Source organism: Anthonomus grandis, chromosome 22 (assembly GCF_022605725.1).
Source record: "Anthonomus grandis grandis chromosome 22, icAntGran1.3, whole genome shotgun sequence".
Classification (NCBI taxonomy): Eukaryota; Metazoa; Arthropoda; class Insecta; order Coleoptera; family Curculionidae; genus Anthonomus; species Anthonomus grandis.
In genome coordinates, this window is record NC_065567.1 from 17,116,504 (window position 1) to 17,137,059 (window position 20,556).

General features: G+C 30.2%; 3 protein-coding genes across 6 annotated transcripts in view; 2 read left to right on the forward strand and 1 right to left on the reverse strand.

Moving 5' to 3' along the window:
* LOC126748392 (alpha-1,6-mannosyl-glycoprotein 2-beta-N-acetylglucosaminyltransferase) overlaps positions 1–10,910 on the reverse strand; it is a 36,980-nt gene extending 26,070 nt beyond the window's left edge. Inside the window, exons 1-2 of one of the 4 annotated variants that reach the window (XM_050457602.1) lie at positions 10,799–10,910; positions 10,575–10,645 (exon numbers count right to left, since the gene is read on the reverse strand). The gene's annotated coding sequence lies outside the window, so the exon portion shown is untranslated. Of the gene's footprint in view, positions 1–6,331; positions 6,479–10,574 lie in introns of those variants that run through there. The other 3 variants (XM_050457601.1, XM_050457604.1, XM_050457603.1) reach the window with 3 other exon arrangements.
* Positions 10,911–15,242: 4,332 nt separating this feature from the next.
* LOC126748993 (cytochrome c oxidase subunit 5A, mitochondrial-like) lies at positions 15,243–18,807 on the forward strand. Its single transcript, XM_050458568.1, has 2 exons — positions 15,243–15,515; positions 18,297–18,807. Exons 1-2 carry the CDS (start codon positions 15,376–15,378, stop codon positions 18,616–18,618), a joined length of 462 nt encoding a protein of 153 aa, XP_050314525.1. The 5' UTR covers positions 15,243–15,375; the 3' UTR covers positions 18,619–18,807.
* A 1,181-nt stretch (positions 18,808–19,988) lies between these two features.
* Positions 19,989–20,556, forward strand: part of LOC126748368 (delta(24)-sterol reductase-like) — a 49,855-nt gene continuing 49,287 nt past the window's right edge. The window contains exon 1 of the mRNA XM_050457548.1: positions 19,989–20,127. The gene's annotated coding sequence lies outside the window, so the exon portion shown is untranslated. The remainder of the gene's footprint in view (positions 20,128–20,556) is intronic.

Below are 20,556 nucleotides of genomic sequence, written 5' to 3' on the forward strand. Positions count from 1 at the left end.
ATCGTCCTGATGGTAATATAACTTGCTTTAGTAATTTAACTTGGTAATACAACTTAATTATAATAGTCCCCATTATGTGCACGATAACTTGCTAGATACTCCAAAATATATAGGAAATTGTGCGTAAAATGATCATAAAACTATATAGTGGTTATAATTAAGTTTTTAGTTAATCTATTGTTAAGAAAAATATTTCAAAGACAAACAAGAGAAATGGTGTCTATTTGGTTTGAACCAGTATCATGATTAAAACACACACAAAGCTATATAGACGAGTTGTCTATGATTAGACATTATCGAATAAATAAAAATAAAACTAAATCTCTACTTTCTTTTGACGTGTCGTATCTCCATAATTATCTTAAAGAATTTTAGATAAATCTAAAAATTATTCCAGGAGATGAACAAATTGGTATATTCTTCCTGTATAATGGGAAGTGTGATTTCCCTTAATATACTTTAAACATATAAATATCCTCCAGTAATCTTAGTGGACACAAACATAAATATAATTTTTCTATAATTGAATCATGAAGTTACGATGCACCGCATTTCCTAAACTGCTTTTCTCGTTTAAATCATAATAGATTCTTGAACTCTCCATAAGTATCTTAAATTAAACAGACCGCAAGCACTGACAATAATGGAATATCAGTTTATATGTTAGTACAATGTAGAGTGCATATAGTCCTAGCCTGAATATACATGACAGATATTAAATTTACTATTTAAGGTAAGTCTATATTGCCGGCAGACATGCACAATCCAAACACACGTGGTAGCTTTTGTATGTATAACCATGTAAATAATATTAATTTTATCATCCTGCTTAGTAACTGGTAAACAAAATTATTAAATGTTAATTGTTAATAAAGTTACGCGGTAATATAGCGTTTAAGTTTATTTGTCATGAACTTCAACAAGACAACCCGATAAAAATATAGGTACATAGATAACCAACGGAGAGAAAAAAAACCTGATATAGAGAATATATTTACAATATCCAATACGATTCAGTAAGATTACTTACATCGAAATCCTCACAATTTTAGACAAATGCCAGAATTAATTTCAAATTTACATTTCCAATATGGATGCAACTCCCGGGGATAGATTTCCAGCAATAACTGTTACTGACACTGTAACTTCCAATAATGTCGTTTACCATGCCGCTTATTGACTAGTGCCGAATCCAATAAACACGAAGCAGAGAAATCAAAATAATAACATTCTCATATAAACGATGAAAATAGAATTTATGTAGAGAATGTGTCTTAAATTTGATGAGTAGATGGCAGCTAGTAATTGATATTTTTCCATTGATTATGAACCTGAAGAATTTCTGAAAGACAATATAAGGAAGAGTGAATCTTAGCTATATAGAGGAAAATATGGCAAGGTATGAATGTTAAATGTGAAGATGCCGTATACGTATCTGCAACCTCTAAAATCCTCTGAAACGCATAAGCAGCAATGGCGTCATTTTTCTGTATTATTTTACCTAACCTTAATATACTTATTATTTATCTCAAAGTACTGCACCCTGACATATTCTGCCAGGGAGGTATAGAACAACTGAGAACAATAATATGTTATTTTATATTTATGACTTTTGTTTTACAGAACATAAATTTTATGTGATATTATATGACAGTTATTTTATTTTTAATTTTATTATTCTTGATAACCCGCTTTTCTAGTTGCACTAAGCAAGAATCAGTTATTTACGTTCTTTATTTATCCAAATATTATCACTTATATTTTTAGCAGTGATATAGATATGATATAGCACCCAGGAATACCTGAGAATGTTTGAAAAGTTATATTATGCAGATTCTATATAGCAGTGACTTTTATTGATTTTTTTATTTTACGTATTAAAATTAAATATTTGATACTCAAAGGACAAGCGAAAGTCAGTAAAAGTACGATCACAAAGAAAGCAGGTTTTGGGCACACACCGACTTTCCATAAAAATTGGTGCTTAATGGCGTCCATAACTTAATCTCTTCAATTCGATCCCATTCAATTTTTTTTCCAGATTTTTAAAAGGATTAGAAGATCTATCAGCTTTCAAGGAAAACTATGCGAAAAATCGCGGAATTCCAAAATAATAATAACGACACAAACCATGATAACACAAGTAAACAACGATGCAGACAGATACGGAAAAATGTTCTATAATAAGTACCGACAATGGTTCTAAATGATTTTATTATTCTACGTTTAAATACTAATAATTTGACACATTGCGTTTGTTTCGATCGAAATTTAATACAGGTGAACGTTATTAAACAAACAACAACAATTGCCGTGTCACGTTTACATATTTTTCCCGCATTAATTAACGTCAACCGATAAATTTTCCCCGGAGTATTAATTAACATAATATGTCAAAGTAGTTGCAAGCCAGATATCAGAAGGAAATCTCTTCCATCGTAAGAAAAACTTATAAAATAAGGGGTGTAAATTGTATTAGAAAATGCCAACTAAAATACTTTATCCTCAAACACGCGAATGGTAAATGTAGGTTTTAAGGGATTACCGTCCTTATTTCTTCAATGGGAAATAAATGCTTTTAATGATTTTTCAAGTTCTCAGTATTTCCAGAATAATATGAATTTTATAGATAATTTTCATGTTGTTTTTAATATTAGTTGTCCTCATTTGCCTTTTATTTTTTTTTAATTAATTCTGATCGCCTATCAAAGAAATCGATTCTATTAAATCTAAACTACCACAATACAATATTTTTAATGATATTTTTGTCAAAAAACTTACTGTTTTACTTTACTGCATAAACAGAGAACATTTTATTGCATGATAAGAATAGATAAAAACGGTGCGGCAGCTTTTATAGCTTTTTTTGCCTTAAAAAAAACTAAAGAATTAGTGGAGTAAAACTTTTACTAACTCAACCTATTTAAAACCTGATGCTATAACTTTTAAATAAATAGATTTGCAATGGGCCTATTAGAACATATAAACATATATGCGTTGATTGAATATATACCCAAATATTCAATCAACGATATATGTATATACCACCATAATATATTACTTCTTGTATTATCTAGAAAATTACTATTGTAAGCACTTTTAATGAGTTTTTGTATCTCCACGGTAATCGTTTAACGCATACAATGATGCAAATACAACTTTTTTTAAAATATCTCCTAGCTTTTAGGTTATTATTAAATTCTAGATTTTTTTTCCATTAAAATAAAAATAATTTGATTATTGGCATAATACAATGCGAGGCTATCACAACTGTACAGGCTATATGTCCTTGGTGCACCACAGGCCGGTAAATCTGGCTCTGGTCGCAAGCCGTACGGGAATATCTTCTCCTTTGACGGGAAATGACTATATATCGCCTGCATTAGTAAACAAAATAACCATCTGGTATACGGGCTATGAAATGAACGTCAGAGTTGGTGAAGGTTTTTGTGAAAGGCCCCTCCATATCAGCAGCGCCTACTTACTTGGAAAGCACGCTCTTGTCTTCCAAGCTGAAGTAGTCGCTGTATTAAAATGCGGGCAGGAAATTCTAAATTGGGGATACGGCAATACAATTGTCCCAATCTGTGCGCCATTAAGACTTATATGATCGGAAGTTAAGCTCTAAGCCTATACTGGAGTGTATAAAGGTCCTGCTGCACTAGTTCCTCACTAGTAGAAGAGGACTGCAGAGCTCAGCATGTCTGGGCTACTCAGGAAATGCTGGTAACGAGGAAACGGACTTCTTGGCTGAACTGTGATCCACGAAACTTCCTGTAGGACCCAAACCTATTATTGGCTGAGCCAATCGTATAACTGTCACGTGGGCTCTCCGCCTATTTTACCAGATAATTGCTGCGCCTAAAAAGTGTATGGCTAACTAGTACTTAAGACGCCATTTTCACACACATTAGTGTTGGGGCGAGGATGAAACTACAGACCATTTCATCCAGGATGACCAACACTCAGGTGCACTTGTATCAAATATCTGTGCACTACAACTCGCGCAGCATCATAAAACTTCTTAGGCCAGAAGGCCTCATTGGCTTGTCCAAGATAACTGGCCTCTAGTTAATTCGGTGACACCTGAATAGTCCATCGTGAGACCTATGAATAATAGCTCCCTTCAACTGTCCACCCAATTCATTATCGTGTAATCATGATAGATGAAAAGCTTCCTTAGGCTACTGAAATTCTAAAATCAAGGCTTCTTTCTCTTTCGCATTGCTTTTTGTAGTATGATTGCTAGTCGTAGGCATTCACAGTCTATTGATTACTCTGGCATGATTCTCCAATGTGCGGTGTGCAGCTACAAATTTGTACTGCCAGAATTGTTAACTCCCAAATGTTCATTTAAAAAAAGTACTTTACTGTTATATGTGAGTAGCTAATATATGAATAACTTTCGAAGATTATATCGTTATACTTATATTGTTTATATCGCGAAACCAATGTAAAGAATGGTATACTTATAAAGCACCTTTTTAATATTTCACTTGCTCTTAGGCCTAGGAAACTAGAGATTAGTAATTGCAAGCTCATTACCAACGTTCTCTGAATAATGATAAAGATAGGATACCTGTATCTAGATGTTGGTCTGTAAATTACTGAGTATACTGTTAATTTTTAATTTTTCTGAATAAGGAATTTCAAAGAAGGATGTTATTCCACTTGACTGGAAAATTAATTATTAAAATGAAGACTTTAAGTAAAAATCGTTGATAACTCTTTCCTTATAATGCTCCTAAAATGCATTTCCAGAATTTTCTCTAAAGACCAGACCTTTATATGGTAGTGAGCTTTTTAGTTATAGACTCATAAAGCGGTTGACTTTTATATCTTCCAGGAATTAAAATTGTCGTGTGTCTATATATTTTCCACGAATTCATTAAAGTTAATGAATAAAGTTTCCTTTATATCAAACTTTTACCCGGAATTATTAATTAACATCATATGTCAAAGCGACGGAGAAGTTGCAAGGGACGTAACATAAAAAACTGTGCTCCATAGTAACAAATTTTATCCTGAAAATATAAAGGATATAAATTTTAATAGAAAATGTCAACTAAATTATTTAAAATGGAGATTTTTAAGCCCTTTGAGTTCCTAGTTCTTTATAAATTATGCTTTAAACTTTATTAAGGGTTCTCCATTTAACCATTAAAATAGGAAAATTGTAGAAGTTATTCTAAATACAGTCTAGACCTTTGATCAAACAAATTGAGAATTGACTATATTCTGCTATAGGATAATTAAAAATAAAAACCATGTGAAAAAAAAATCAGAATAATAAATTAAGAAGATATGGATATTAATGGAAGATATATAATAAATAACCTGTAATAAATATTTTTTTCAGGGAGTAAAATAGATCCTATATAATTGATTTTCGCAGATTTTATAAAACCTCATAAATTACCACAATGGCCTGCTGTTTCCAATGAGACCGTAAAAATGTATTACTGGCTTTACTGAATAAACGAAGAACGTTTTATTGCATGGAGAAGCCATTAAAATAAGTTCGTGTAGGAAACGTAATGATACAATAAAACTTAATAATTCTCTTGATTTTCAAGCATCTATATATACACTAAATTATACTTAACGAGTTTCTGGATATTTGATCCTGTTCAGTTAATTTTAAACTCTTTACTTAAATTTCATTTCTCATTTATTGGTTAATCAGAACATTTGTATGTCTTTTTTTGTTTTCTATTGTAAATAAAATATTAATTTTTTTATATTTTTTATCTTCAATTTAATATAGGAAATTTCTCGAAAATTTATGTTTTTTTTCATATTTGATGTTTTACTGTTTTTTTTTTAGGTATCGGTTTTGTCCTTGACTGGCGATGAAAAAGCACAAATACGTGTCGGTAAATATTATCTTTATATTTTAATTTTCCGCATTTTGTCAAATGTCTCAAATATTAATAAAAATAAATTTATACCATAATTATAAAAAGATTTAATAAAAAATTGGCGCAAAGAAAACTGCTTAAATGATCTTGGCTTCAATGAATTTAACAAAGTTATTAGATTTTAATTGCCTGCTAAATTAAGAGAATCAAATGCGTCTAATATACCAATTACTTCATTACCAGAATTTAGATCACAGAATTATTTTTAAATTGGATATTATGAAAACCATGACTGTTGAAGCAATTAATAATAATTAATCGTCTCAAAGTAATGAAATGGCAGGAATGATAAAATATTATGAAGAATATTCTCTCCAGTTTAATTACTATAAGAGCATTATTTAAATCATGCACCAAACCTCGAATCAACACGCAATACAAAAAACGCACTACTTCTTAAATTTAATTACCTCTCAGTGATGTAGCTGCTTATAAACCAAGTGTAATGGTATTAATTCTGAAATATGCTCAGTTATAACGGTTATTACTTATAGAAATCTGTTTCTATTAAAAGCACTGTTATTACGTATTGTTATAAATGTTGTGTTGTTAAAAGCTTTTATAATAGCAGCTATTAGATTTAATTTGTTTATCACCAGCCCCAATTTTATTAAAAAGGTAATTGTATACTCCTAAAAGATTAATATTTTAAAAATGTGAAATAATATTGGACATAATAACAGACATATACGCCTCTTCTCATGTTACTATTTGATATGTTTGTGGGTTTGAAATAAGTGTTTATTAATAGAACAGCATTGCGTGTAATAGAATTTGAAGCATAATTATTAACAGAAGGGTTTTTGAAGTATGCATTGAGGCCAGAATTACAATTTCAAGAACATCAGTCACACCAATATAGGAAGTGCTGAATATATGTTATTATGTACGAGATACATAAAACGATGAGCTATTGTTGATTGAAGAAAGTTCTGGTGATAATCAGAGTGAGAATCCTATAATCATATCCTATAATGATATTGCAGAGGGAAATACTATTTTAAATTCTGATATAATACTCCGAAGATGAAATGTTTAGTGTATACTAGAAAAGTGAAATTTATCTAACCAGAACATTTGTAAGAGAAAGTATTTTTTAAACTCTATTGATCTCCTAAAGCCATGTTAGTGACAACTTACTATTTTTCTGATTTTATCGATCTATAAAAACACCAGAAAAAAATTAAGAAAAGTGCGTTTTTTGCATAATGATAACCTACAAAAAATTACCTTTACATTTACTATATGCTTCATACTATTTAATCTAATAAACTGTTTTCAAAATAACAAGTAAAAATGACTGGATTTTTATTTTTTATGAATAAATATTGTCCTAAAAGTAGGGTTACTGTGAGTATTATAATGAATTAAAGTAAAAATGGAAAACATGTAAACACAAAGAAACTCCTTTTAGTTATCAATATTGGCTTGGTCTATTAGAATTCTCATATCGAATTTCTTTATAAATAAAGGGTTAAGAATATTTTAGCATAAACTTATTAACAAAATACCAGAGGTAAATATAAATGAAATGCTAATGTTGCCAATTCATAGAATACGCAGATAATATTAGAATATCTCATCACTGTAAATGTGACTTAAAAGGAGAGTCTACCATGCATTTCAATTAGTTTTAGCCAATATCTCTGACATTTAGATTGCAACACTTGCAATGTGGAAAATAAAATAAATTTTCTTTCTGGTTCATTAAAGATTTGTACTGGATTAAGGAAGGATATAAGTTTTTGTTGGTGTATGATCAATTACAATGGATCTATTACATGAAAATGTAAAAAATAGCTATAGTATTTTTTTGACTTTTTTGAAGAGGCGAACCATTAAAAGCATCTAAAATAAATAGTTTCTAGTAAAGCATTTAAACGAACAGAAAAAAATATTTTAGGATAGTTCTAAGATAGTTTTGGTGCTAAATATCTTATTACTTATTCAGAAATAGCATTTGTTATATTTATTCATATTATAAAGCTATATTTTCATTTACGCTTTTTTATAAGAGTTGAAGCATTGAAAATGTATCTTATTAGTAGCTATCGTTGCGTACGCACTTATAAGTAATATACATTTTAAGTGATTTCTATTTGGATTAAAAAAGCTGTAGATTGTTGTTGTAATACTCGATAACAAAATCCTTAAAGGCCGTTAAAACTTTCGTCTCCAAAAACCTTGTTATAGAAGATGAACGTTTTTGTAAATTTGAGGTCTGTGAATTTTCTATAAATGTTTTTCACCCGGATCTGTCTGACCACATGGCAATTGAATATTACGTATATATGAGACATTTTGCAAACTTTAATCTTGATATTGGAAACTCTTTCTGCCGTCTCATAACCAGAAAAGGTATACAATTAATGATTAATATAATACAAAATAAAAATTAGTTTTTTTAAGAGGCGGATATTCCTGTTGAAGTGATATGCACCAAATTCTTCGAGCAATTTCTTTCCCACCGAAATTGTTAAAAAAAAGAAAAAAAATCTCAAACGACCTAGGAGGTTTGATTGGTTTGGAAAGGAGCTGCGGTCACTGACTGACAAGACAAAACTTATTTCCTTAAAAATATTTGACTGACCAAATGACTGCAATGAATACTTTTCGAACACAGCAGAAAACCAGATAAAATCATTGCCTTTAGCAAATATTCCTTTACCTTTTATTTACGACATAGCCACATACAAAAAAAAACATAAAATTTACTTTTTTTAAAGTAGCTCAATAGGGTATTAGATATAGTAGGATTCATAGGGCAATAAGGGATCAATTTCGTGCTTTCTCTGTTCCTAATCTGTATCAATGATTTTTCGAGTCCTCAACGTGCAAGATTGTAGAATTCGCTAACGATAAAAAACTTTTCTATAAAATGTATATTTAGAATAAGCAAGAATTAAGATGGCCAGGCATACTGATACTTCAAAAGATATGATTGGTTTATTTCATATATTTTGAATGTTAACTTGAATTAAACTGAAATCATGACGTTGTCTTTAAAAAAAACTAACATATCAAAACACTCTAAAAAAATCAAGTTCTTGGGAGTAACTATGGATGTAAAGTTGATCTTTGAAAGCCATACTGACATCATATTAAAAAAACTATGCTCAGCAGCATAAATACTTCGAAATATTTAAATAATTGTTGACATGGAAACACTAATTGCATATTATGGACTTTTCGATTACATGTATTACTTTTACATTCCACGCATGTATGGGGACATTAAGCGCAAGATCCTCGTGCCTTTATTTACAAAAGTGCAATCAGTATAATAGCTAGAATTCAATACCGCGATGATGCGGTATTTTTTCGGTATGCGGATCTTTCTTCAAAACTCTAAAGATCTTCACATTTTCAGTTCAATACATAATCGAGGCTCTCCTGTATCTTCGAAAAAACCTTTCTGGCTATATCTTAGTACAAGAGACTCATGACCACAATACTCATGCCTTATGCCAGTCGATTTTTTGCACTTAAAAACCTCCTGGAATGCAACACGCCATTATGCTCCTACATCTGTGAATAAAGTTGCCACGTAATATTACAAATATTCCCCTAAATTCTTTTAATCATAAAATAAATCAATTTCTTCTGAGTTCAAAAATGCTTCAATTCAATTGAGAAATTCATGAGCTATCAAGTCGCAGATCTGGTTTTTTAACGTTTATATTTTGTATTTATGTAGAAGCAAACTATTTTAATATTGTACTCTGTAGTTCTTTATATGTATGATATTAATCTATTGACAATGTTATAACTATTGGAAGTTCTTCGGTAAAAAATATGAACTAGGTATGTATGGTATATTTTCAGTTTTGAGAAATATCTCATTTCTGATTTGAAACGTGAACATACCATGGGTGAAACAACATTTGGACCTTCAGTTCTTCCATACAGGAAATAAAATTAAATATTTTATTATGTAAATATGTTGAACTTAGTACGCTATAGAATCAAAGTTAGTAGTACAGACAATTAATATAAACAAGGAGGTAAAAAATATAATTATTATATACCTACTATATGGTCTTAAGAACCTATGTAGGACCCATATAAGAATTTAAAATAACACATCGGGATTTCAGATGAATCACAACTGGCCATTAAAGTTATTGGCGTAAGATTTAGAAGGGTAAAAATAGATAAAAAGACATATACTTTTATTCAACTTTTTTTATTATTATTTTTTACATGCTCCACATTTAACTTTGCTTAAGGATAAAGGCAAAAATATGGTTAAGAAATTACAATGGACAATAAGCTTTAATTATATGTTGGTATGTAACGTAAATTAACCGGCAGCGAAAACATTACGATTTACACTTTACACCTGGTTCATTATCATTAATTTGTTCAATTAATCTTAATGGTTTATAATTAATTTCAAATATATAACATGTGAAAAAATCCAGCGTATTAAATTATTAAAACAATATGACATCAACTAAAAACTTGTAAAATATATTGCCGATGAATAATAAATTCTGATCGAAGGACCAAAAAATTACAAAACGTGCATCAAAGCCCTTTAGATTATGAGTTTTGGGTAACCCGAAACCTATTGATATTACACCCACTTCCTTTTATGCTCTTAAACATAGGAACTTAATAATTGCTTATTGAAAAATTTAATAAACTTACATGTTTTCTCTTATTTCTGTCCATCTTTTGTAACACAATTCCTTTTTCTTATGCGGTAAACTCTTCATTTCCTGTAACACAGTAAATAAATCTTTCTCGGCCGCAAAGCAAAATAATATTAATATGTTTTGATTTAGCTGCTAACTGTAAATGTTATTGTATCAATAAAAACCCGATCCGGCTATAACATTAGCGTTACTTTTCTCATTGACGGAAATTCCTACCTAATATTACGAAATTATCGTATCGGAATGAAGACCGAACGCTACGCACAACGATATTTTAGTTTCTATTCACCTGACATTTCACTATCCCGATTGAAAACAAACCGATCTAAAAGCTTGTGACAACAGATTGGAAATATGGTGTTTCTACTTTCTACAGCTGCACCTATTAACCAAGTTTAGCAACAATAAAATCAATTTCAATTTAAGAATATAGCAAGCTACGAACGAACGTGGTATGTTCAATTTTAACCTAATAGATGGCACCAAGACCATAAACGAGACGTCAGTAATTTCTTGCCAAATGGTGGATGTTTAGTGAGCAAAAGGGCAGGTTGCTTGCAGGCATTTCTTTAGAGCAGTTGCCCCTATTTATTTAAATTACGTCTTATGCATAATTTAATTATATATGGCCAACAATTTCCTTTAAAAATATTAGTCTCTTTAGAGTGATAGGTATTTTGAACGAAAATTATTGGGGCATATTTTCAGAGGCTAATGATATAACTCTAAAGAAGCAAATTATTATACTCAGACCTTAAATGCACTTAGATTTTGGGTAGTAAAATAAGAGAAATTAGGTAATACTACAAAATTAGAAGAGGTTTTTTTTAATATTAAACCGGGATTTAAAAATAAGAAGAGTAATTGAGAGATAATTCGTAGATGTAACACCTATAAAATAGCTAAACTCTGATCCTCTTTATACTAAAAAAAAGTGAAATTGTATTTTTCGCAAATAAGTCAAAAGGAAATAAAACTATAACCCTTATTGAAGTCGACTACTACAAAACATACTGCACTTTCCGATTTTACACTAGGTGATTATACCACTAGTGTCACGTCAATTCACTTTCCTAATAGCCAAACGTAGAACTTTTGTTTTAATTTTATAATTTCCTATGTAAATATGTTTAACTTTAAATATATTCTATCAGATCTGTCAGATATTTCTGCAGCGTAAGTTATTTAAACTAAATAAAACTTTCTTATCAATTTTAAATAAAGTATATATTTAATACTTTATGTGGATGATCGTGCTAATTATAAATCGAATATAAATTAAATTTTTGCACTTAAAATATCAATAAATAATGTTGGGGTGGAGATGCTTACGGATGATTACCCTCTTGAAAAATAATAGGGTTTTTCATATAATAGTTTTTTAAACTCTTATATTCTGCAATAAATTTTCATAATAAGACCCACATAAATAATTAGAAATGCCCGGGGTACATTTTAAAAGATGAAAAAATATGGCTGGAATATGCTTTATGGTGACTCTGGATATCCCAGCATATGCCAAGTGAGCTATAAAATATTCCTGGCAGATATTAATATGCCTTTTAGATATTCTCCCCATATGCATGCAATGTGCTATCTGGGTTATTATATTATTAATTTACCTATTCGTTTATTTATCAAGGTTTACAAAACACATTTTCAGTATTAGTACAATGTAACTTATAGGCTAAACTAATATTAAACATCACAAAGGAGACTATGAGATTCAACCCAACCTAAGATTTTTCCTTTGCACAAGCATAATTTTTAAATTTATTCAAATCATTAGAAGAAATAAATATCTACTGAAATTGTATTAACTGGATTATTCAATAAATAAGTTATTTTGCAGAAACGACTATTTAGAACATAAAAGATTTCTGGTTGGGTCCATGCATTGAAAGAGCCGGTAAACATTCAGAACTCCTTAAATAAGAAGCAAAACACAAATCATCGTACAGGCAGTTGATAGAATGTTAAGGAGATCAGTCTGGCAATTGCTTAGAACTGTACATAATTTTAGAAGTTGATATTTCATTTGTATGATAAATTTATGCCAAATAAAATTAATATGATTCATGTAATTGGTTATATTAAAATATTCAAGAGACCTAACCAAGTAAATATATAAAGATTTTTAAACAAACACATTTGCGAAATCCTTACATGATCTCTTCACAAAGCCAAGAAGTCTGTTTGTTTTAGAAATGATAACAATAAAGTTGTATGTAAACTAAACTTAGGACCCAAATAGACCCTCAAGTCTTTGACGTATCAACCTCGTTTAAAAGGACATTATTGATTAAATAGTTAAAACGTCCCTCATGTTTTTATCTGCTAAATCTTATAAAACAGCACTTGCTGACACCATGAAGAAATTCTATAACAATGTATTTCTGTAAAGCAACAATAACATTTTGGGATTCATTCTGTCTACACGCTCCAAGAAACGACCAAAACTATTAATAAATAATCTAAAAAGCAGTGTGAGTTTGGGTCTCTTTGCGAACAATCGACCTTTTTTCAATTTAGATAATCATTAACTAAAATAAAATCAGAAAGTATGCAGAAAGTCCAACACTTGGTGCAAGAAAACTTAAAGTTGCGTTCACAATCAATTCGTGGATGGAGTGACACTTGGACACGTATGCTAAGTAGGTTATAAGTACTAGGACCATTCACAATAAAATTCAACTTTAGCATGTGTGCTGAAGTGGACAAAATTTTTTGCAAGCTGCAAGCTTTTTATGTCGTGCCGAGTTATGACTTGCGTAATAATTACCTTTCTATTATTTTATGTTTGTTTTGATTTAATTTTGAGAATTATCCTGTTGTTTTGTTGTATTCACTGTATCCTGTTGGATGCAGTGAATGTGCCAAGTAGGTGGCTTTGGCACATCTTCTCAACCTTATACATAAATATAGGTACATGATTATATTAAGTTTTCTAGGCAAAAATAACTTAAAAACATAATAAAACTCAACAAACTTATAACGTAGAACAGATTATGACTTAAGATGAAATCCAAAAATGTAGTAAACAAAAAAGGTAACAAGGATATTTAGTATACTCGTAATAACTATAATTAAGTAGTTCATTTCTCTGAGAGATCTTTTAAATTTACAACATTTATTTATAGTTCCTCTATTAAGACACCATATTTGGTTCAAAATAATCAAACTTATCATAGTGGATATCTGTGTTTGCTCTAATATTTTTTATGTCAATTGAAACATTTAGCAGGGCATTATCAACCTGATCAATTGACTTTTTTGAAGAAACTTCGAAACTTTTTTGCTTTTTTCTGGTAGTTAATTTTGGTTTTTCGATTCTCTCTATATTACATACTTTCTTGATGAGGATTGGCGATCTGAGTATCTGTCCTTACACCTGTTACATATTCCAATGCGTCATCTAAATTATGAAAGTATTATCAAGTTGTAAGTACAAATTCAGTTATATGCAAAGACCCTGCAACAGAAACTCCATGGTATTTCTTTTAGTATAAGGGAGCTGCCTTATCATAAAGATGCCTATTATTTAAAACATATTGGAGCAAAAACTCAACATTAAATTCTTCCTGCTGATTACATAATTAAATTTTTTTATTACATAAAAATACAATAATAATAATAAGCACACGCAACCCGACAAATATATTAACAAAATAATAACCGATTTTAGGCGAATAACCAAGACGTTTTGGTTTTTACCAATTTCCGATTGATATTTACCAAAACGTTTATGTGCTGTTCGGTTTTAAAATCAATCATACTGTCAAAGTTGTCACCAACCTTAGTGGTAAATACCCAACTGCCTAGTAGTTTTTCATTTTTCGTTAAATGGTTATTTAAAATGCCAAAACACCCTAACGAAAATAATGAAAATAAAGTCTGAATTTATGTACGTTGTACTCCTTTAGCCGAAGCTCTGTTGAAGGCACTTTATTAGAAGGGGATATATTTCTCCTTCAATGCAAGAATTATTTCTTGCATTTCGGAATAAAGTGACTGCCGTAAATATTTTAAAACCAACACGAAATTTTCATTAAAAAAAATCAACAGCCAGTAAGCACATAAGTCTTATTCTTGGATTAGTAATATCAGCATTACAAATAGAGTTGGTGATCATGGATAATCAAATTAATGTAACAAAAAATACTTCCAAAACAACAAAACATAGATCCTAAATAATGTCCAAATAAACGAAATTAGAAATTATAGAAACTAAAAACACAAGAAATAAGTACAAGAGATTAAGAAATATGATGATCTTTAAAGGAATATTATGTAAGAAATGAGAATGCAGTACACAAAATGAAGTTGTTTTTGTTTACTATTTACTATTTATAATCAATAAACACTGGTTAAACCAAAACGTTTACACGAAAACAAGTTGTGACGTCAATGTAGTTGTTTGGCCTGTAAAAACCAAGGATAACTGGTAATTACCAATAAATTGTGGTTATCTGCCTTAAATCAGTTAAAAATAAAAATCAGAATTGGTGAATCACCGAAAAAATAATTTTAGAATTTACACTTGTCGAGCTTAGCTCGCGGATTGATTATGAATGCACCTTAATTCAAATCGTTCTTGCTGGGGGTGTACATAGACATCTGTTGCTCGAATTGATCACCTGACATCTGTCAATCTTATCATAAATATCCTAACCTCACTCTGTTTTTTCCAGGTTCGTTTCGTTGCGTTGCGTTACGTCATAACACTTCAAACCCAGTTTTTAGACCATTCCAGCGCTTTTAGATCAGTATTCGTAAAATATTTTTCCACCAGAATGTTCAGGTCTTCCGCTTTACGCGTTCATTCTCTGCTAAACAAAGCAGCTAACGTTAAAAATGCCTCTTCAAGTCTGGGAATTAACGCCCGTATGATGTCCAAAGCTAGCACAGAAACTGACGCCCAGTTTGATCAGAGGTAAGAATAATCATCTAAAACCTGAATAAGTTAAAATATATTTTATGTAAATCTTTAACGTGTTTTTCATCACCTTATTAAGCTTCACTATCCTTAGGGTTTGACAATTTAGTTTCTGCAATGTATGACATCTGCAAATTATTAAGTCACCAGGATCTTACTTGTTCTGAGACTATGTGTATTTGCTAAATTATTATTCACTATAATATAATGAAATTCATTATAATACAATTTTTCAAAGGAAAAAAAATAAAGACATTTGTGATTGTATTGTAAAACTTAAAAATACAGTTAAATATAAAGTTATATGTATACACTATCATATATTAGACTTTAACACACATAATAAGCACTCACACTGAGTCTAAAAAGTCATTTTGGAAGTAGTTACAAAATATTGCTGATAAACACTCATGGTAACTCAGCCAATGTTCGTAAACACATATGTAATCTAAAAATTTTCTTAACACATGGACTATGTCCCCAACTCCATATTCTATACAACAGAATATAAAAATTCCCATGGTAGGCTGTTAAAACAGTGGCCAAAGATACTTTGTCTCTAGTAGTGTTCTAATCAGAAAGTTGATCTCGGAAAGTTTATTACTTACTCGCAGAACATGCTGTTCCCAATTTAAGGAGGTATCTGAGTAACTCCAAGAACTTAATATTGTCATCGTAAGGCACAATAGGATTCTATTACAGAATATGACAAATGATGAAACTTAAATTCTGAGTTTCAGATCTGTTAAGACTAAGTTCATTGGATACAAACCAATCATATATATATAATAGATTCCACAGAGTCACTTGCAGAATATGTGCAGGTTGATATTTTATAATATTGGCAAAAAGTATAAGTCTAGAGTCATTCTGAGAGTTTTCTAGATCATTAATATAAAATAAAATCAAGCAGAAGGCAGCTCTTTGATGGTTACTTTGCATTTAAAGTCCTGCATGGTATGATTAAAGTCTAGAATGTCTGTACTTTTTTTCTTTACAAGTGTTCAACATGAGGTTCTTGCATATTTCTATTTTGCAGAAAAGCCTTAATAGTCCTATTAACCAAATAGCTTTTGTAGTGAATATATTTGCAAAATATGGTGATTTTTTTAGCACTTCTTTAAATACATTTAAGGTTTTAGCTATGGCAACTATTTTGAAATAGTAGCCTCGCCTCATTCTTTGCATTAAGCTTAGTGAAGAATGGTTTGTTAGTGTTATTTTCATACATTGACAAATAAACTAAATGAATTATAATAATTTAATCTCTCAATATGAATGGCACAACTTATACTTTCAATTTATTGTCCCATTATATTACTACAAAATATTAATAACTATTCCAGTATATATTAATTGGATTAGTAATGTAGACACTATTGATAGATCTATTTATTGTTCAATCAGACATGTCTAATAAACTCCCACAAACAACAGATTGATGAAGAAAACAGTGCATCAAACCTTGAAAGCAATAACTGCTTACTAAATCCCCTACAAGTTATACATAATCCATTCTAAAACTAACATATTTGTAGAATATTCCTTGAACTGATTCAAACCTATTAATATGCACTGCATAATTAGCAAACCATAATAAAGGTGCATACAGTAGGGTGATTTACTAGGGAATAAAATAAAATTATTCTGCTCGAAATATTAGAAAATGGTTCTCTTGGTCATATAATGAAGCATTTATCAACACAGTATGGTACAACACTCATGTACTGTACAGTCACAATAACCAAAGTCAATATCATTTTTGAGCAAAAAAAATGACATATTGCGTTTCTGAAGGTTAAGTGGGAGTCTGATCACGCCATTTATAAATTATATTCTCTAAGATCTGCTTGCAGCTGCATGCAATCATAATAATTTTTAACAAGACGAATAATCTTCACATCTTTGGCAAACAATTGCTGCTAATGCTTGTGGAGATGTGACTGATAAAAATAAAAAATAGTGCTAGATTGCTTCCCTGGAGGACACCCTTTGAAGCATTGTATGAGGCGATGATCCAAACCCAGTAAACTCCACAAATTGAGGTCTTGTCTAACAAGTAGGAGATGAAAAACTACTAGATGCTTATGAAAACTGGTATTAATCAATCAATCAATGTGTGCCAATTGCATCAAGTTGATATTTGCAATTTATAGCCTCATATACATTTCTCAGAAACTGTTAAATTTAGTGACTGTTGATCTACACCAAAGAAAAATAAGATTTTTAAAAGTATAGAGGTTCAGTGAAAGTAAAAGCACAATCACATCGGAGAAAAGAAGAATCACTGTTGAACCCTGCAGTCTTCTTATTTTTTAGTTTTACGAATGATAAAACATGAACATGATTTAATTTATAAATTTGAATATTCTGACAGGCACACTCTATCAAAGAAATTTGCAAACGCATTCGAAATTGCCAGGGAGTGGACAAACAATTATTCTTATGATTTAAAGTGTTACGGATTCTAGTTGTATTTCAGTCCTTTTATATAAACTTCCAAAATTTCTTGGGATCATGATATAAAGAATTTCAGGCACACATTAAGACACAAGTGTCTTATAGTGACAGTGTCACCATCTAAACATTTAAGTTTTGTGTTACTGAGATTTGAAAAGACCACCTGACTATATTTTATATTAAGTTGAAACTAGGTATTTTCATCTTGCTTTATAAAATGATGCCATTGTGAAAAAACATTATTCTTATCACGATATTTTTTATTGACATACAGACCGCACCTAAAATGATTAATTTACAGAACATTTATTCTTCTAGATACCAAAATTTTTTCAACCAACCTGATATTGATGGCTGGGATGTAAGGAGAGGAATTACAGAGTTGTTGGGTCATGATCTGGTTCCAGAGCCAAAAATCACCATCTCAATTCTTCAGGCTTGTCGTAGAGTGAATGACTTAGCTCTGGCTATCAGAGTTCTTGAAGCTGTTAAGGACAAATGTGGAGGCAATGTTAAAGAAATCTATCCATGGTATATGCAAGAGTTGAAGCCCACATTAACTGAGTTGGGTATTCCAACTATTGAGGAACTTGGCTATGACAAGCCCGAATTGGCTTTGCAAAATCCTGAAGAGATGTGATTCATTCTTAATGTTGAACCAATAATTCCATTATGTTGCATTTAGTTTCATTGTTAAACAACAAATTCTTTTGTGGTCCAATTTTGATAATCTTAAGTAGACTGGATATATGCTAATAAAGTATTTTTAATGTTGTTTTTTTTGTATATGTATACAAGAAATGTATTGAATAACAGGGTATTGCATTCCTCCTGTGGTTTTATTGCCTCTTAAATTGTCCATATTTGGTCAACAAAAAGATCAGTGTAGATTTTTTAGGTAAAAGGTTGTTAAAAAATCACAATGTTACTTTGAAGCTAAAATTGTAATGAATTACTTTAAAAAAAAGTTCTGTATTATTAAAGCAAGAATCATAATAAATAAAGTTGGAACTTTTATTGTTATTGAATAATATAGAATATCAAGCTAGGTTTTCACATGCTTTGCCCTTTTTTACTTCTCTTGGTGGTGAATGCTATACAGAAATTCTTGTAATGGAATAAGATATAGGTAATGCATGTTATATAATTTCTTATAGTTTTAGAGAGTTCTGAGTAAATACGTGAATGAATATATTAATAGGAAGCGATAAACATTGCATACCTTTTATATGTCTAAATAAGATTAAAAATCATAGGATGTATCACATTAATTTTTTAAAGTTGAATATAATTTAATAACATGAAAATAATTACTAACAGCTATTGCGAAATACTTCCAATATTACTAAGTAGCAGTAGTAATTTGAAGAGACGAAAGTTCAGCGGGTAAGCTAAAACTCCTCTCTTTCCGCCAACAGTACTAGCAGGTAAGTAAAGCATTAGCAACGCGACTTCAAAAGGGTGAATATTGTTTTAATCCTTATAATATTCTGTCCCAAATTATCTAACATAAATGTATTGAAATAAGTTAAAAAAGAAATAAATGTATAAAAATAAGGCAAACATCAAGAAAAGTTCACTATTGAGGAACGCTCGTTCTTGCTTTAAGGAATCTTTTTTAACCCATGTTTTGCATTTGCATTGAGTATATGCCTGATATGTTTTATAACAACTTAATAAAATCTATGCGGAATAATTAATGTGTTCTGCTATATTATGTGTTAGTGAACGGGTAAAATATATACACAAAAGATAGATATTTCTTTGAACCCATATTAGGAAAAATTTAGGTAGGTACCAAGAAAAATACATACAACTATTAAAACGAATGAAAATGATTACCTATAGAAGAACAAAATAAAGCTTGTATTGTATTCTAGTACCTTCAATTATTATCTTTTTGTTCTGAATATAATTTATTTGATCTACACTCATAAAAAATTAATGAGGCGTCAATTTAAAATTCGCCTAAATTACGCTTTACGGCAGTTATACGGGCATTCCAATGTTCTGACATGCCCAGTAAACGAAATTCCTTCCCAATGCCAAGCCAGACATTAATGAATTCAGTACCTAACGCTTTGTTTCAACCTTTCTTGTGACTACTCGTGAGAGAGTTTTATTTTTGTCTTTATGGTTGCCAGTTTCTGTAAGTACAATTATTAACAGTAAAGTTAATGATTTTTAATGTTTCTTTACTTTTACTCCTTTTTTGATCAAGATTCGGATTCAAAACTTTAAAATGTTCTGTTAAAAAATAAGCTACACGGTTGCACGTTTTCAAGGAATGCGCCTTCACCAAAATATGTAGATATGTCCCTTATAAATTCAAGTGTCAAAAAAAAGTAAATACTATAGCAAAATTTGAATTTTCCCCAATACTTACTGTATTTTTAAATCCTTTTTATGGTGTATTCTTAAGTAAATTTTTTTTATATTAATTGTTGCTTAATTTCACCATTTTTATAATGACGCTATACCTACCATAATAGTGAATGCGCCGGGAAACTGAACATTGATTTATTAATGCTTCTGCAAATTAAGCATATTTAAAAATGATCTATTCCTTTTAAATTTA

Coding starts and splice junctions, on each gene's coding strand:
- LOC126748993 (XM_050458568.1), top strand. CDS start 15,376: ATGTTCAGGTCTTCCGCTTTACGCGTTCATTCTCTGCTAAACAAAGCA. Junction 15,516..18,296: donor GACGCCCAGTTTGATCAGAG/GTAAGAATAATC, acceptor TTATTCTTCTAG/ATACCAAAATTTTTTCAACC.